We start from the raw sequence: 1089 nt of genomic DNA, 5'->3' as shown, positions 1-1089 counted from the left end.
GGGCTTTAGGGGGGGGCGACAGGGGCTTCAGGGGGGGCGACAGGGGCTTCAGGGGGGGCGACAGGGGCTTAAGGGGGGCGACAGGGGCTTCAGGGGGGGCGACAGGGGCTTCAGGGGGGGCGACAGGGGCTTTAGGGGGGGCGACAGGGGCTTCAGGGGGGGCGACAGGGGCTTCAGGGGGGGCGACAGGGGCTTCAGGGGGGGCGACAGGGGCTTAAGGGGGGCTACAGGGGCTTCAGGGGGGCGACAGGGGCTTCAGGGGGGGCGACAGGGCTTCAGGGGGGCGACAGGGGCTTCAGGGGGGGCAACAGGGCTTCGGGGGGGGCGACAGGGCTTTAGGGGGGCGACAGGGCTTCAGGGGGGCGACAGGGGCTTCAGGGGGGCGACAGGGGCTTCAGGGGGGCGACAGGGGCTTCAGGGGGGGCGACCGGGGCTTCCGGGGGGGCGACAGGGTCTTAAGGGGGGGGCGACAGGGGCTTCAGGGGGGGCGACAGGGGCTTCAGGGGGGGCGACAGGGGCTTTAGGGGGGGCGACAGGGGCTTCAGGGGGGCGACAGGGGCTTCAGGGGGGCGACAGGGGCTTCAGGGGGGGCGACAGGGTCTTAAGGGGGGCTACAGGGGCTTCAGGGGGGCGACAGGGCTTCAGGGGGGCGACAGGGGCTTCAGGGGGGGGCGACAGGGTCTTAAGGGGGGCTACAGGGGCTTCAGGGGGGGCGACAGGGGCTTCAGGGGGGGCGACAGGGTCTTCAGGGGGGGGCGACAGGGTCTTAAGGGGGGCTACAGGGGCTTCAGGGGGGGCGACAGGGGCTTTAGGGGGGGCGACAGGGGCTTCAGGGGGGCGACAGGGGCTTTAGGGGGGGCGACAGGGGCTTTAGGGGGGCGACAGGGGCTTCAGGGGGGGCGACAGGGGCTTCAGGGGGGCGACAGGGGCTTTAGGGGGGCGACAGGGGCTTTAGGGGGGCGACAGGGGCTTTAGGGGGGCGACAGGGGCTTTAGGGGGGGCGACAGGGGCTTTAGGGGGGGCGACAGGGGCTTTAGGGGGGCGACAGGGGCTTTAGGGGGGCGACAGGGGCTTTAGGGGGGGCGACTT

At 73.0% G+C, this 1089-nt stretch overlaps 1 protein-coding gene across 1 annotated transcript in view; it reads right to left on the bottom strand.

The window, feature by feature from the left end:
- Positions 1 to 561: 561 nt before the first annotated feature.
- The window catches only part of LOC119585986 (merozoite surface protein CMZ-8-like), a 2554-nt gene continuing 2026 nt past the window's right edge, over positions 562 to 1089 (bottom strand). The window contains exon 2 of the mRNA XM_037934698.1: positions 562 to 806. Within this exon, the coding sequence (XP_037790626.1) occupies positions 562 to 806 (245 nt within the window). The remainder of the gene's footprint in view (positions 807 to 1089) is intronic.

This window comes from Penaeus monodon, chromosome 20, assembly GCF_015228065.2.
Source record: "Penaeus monodon isolate SGIC_2016 chromosome 20, NSTDA_Pmon_1, whole genome shotgun sequence".
In the NCBI taxonomy this organism is placed as follows: domain Eukaryota; kingdom Metazoa; phylum Arthropoda; class Malacostraca; order Decapoda; family Penaeidae; genus Penaeus; species Penaeus monodon.
The sequence above is the reverse complement of the archived record's forward strand: the minus strand, read 5'-3'. Positions and strand labels throughout refer to the sequence as shown.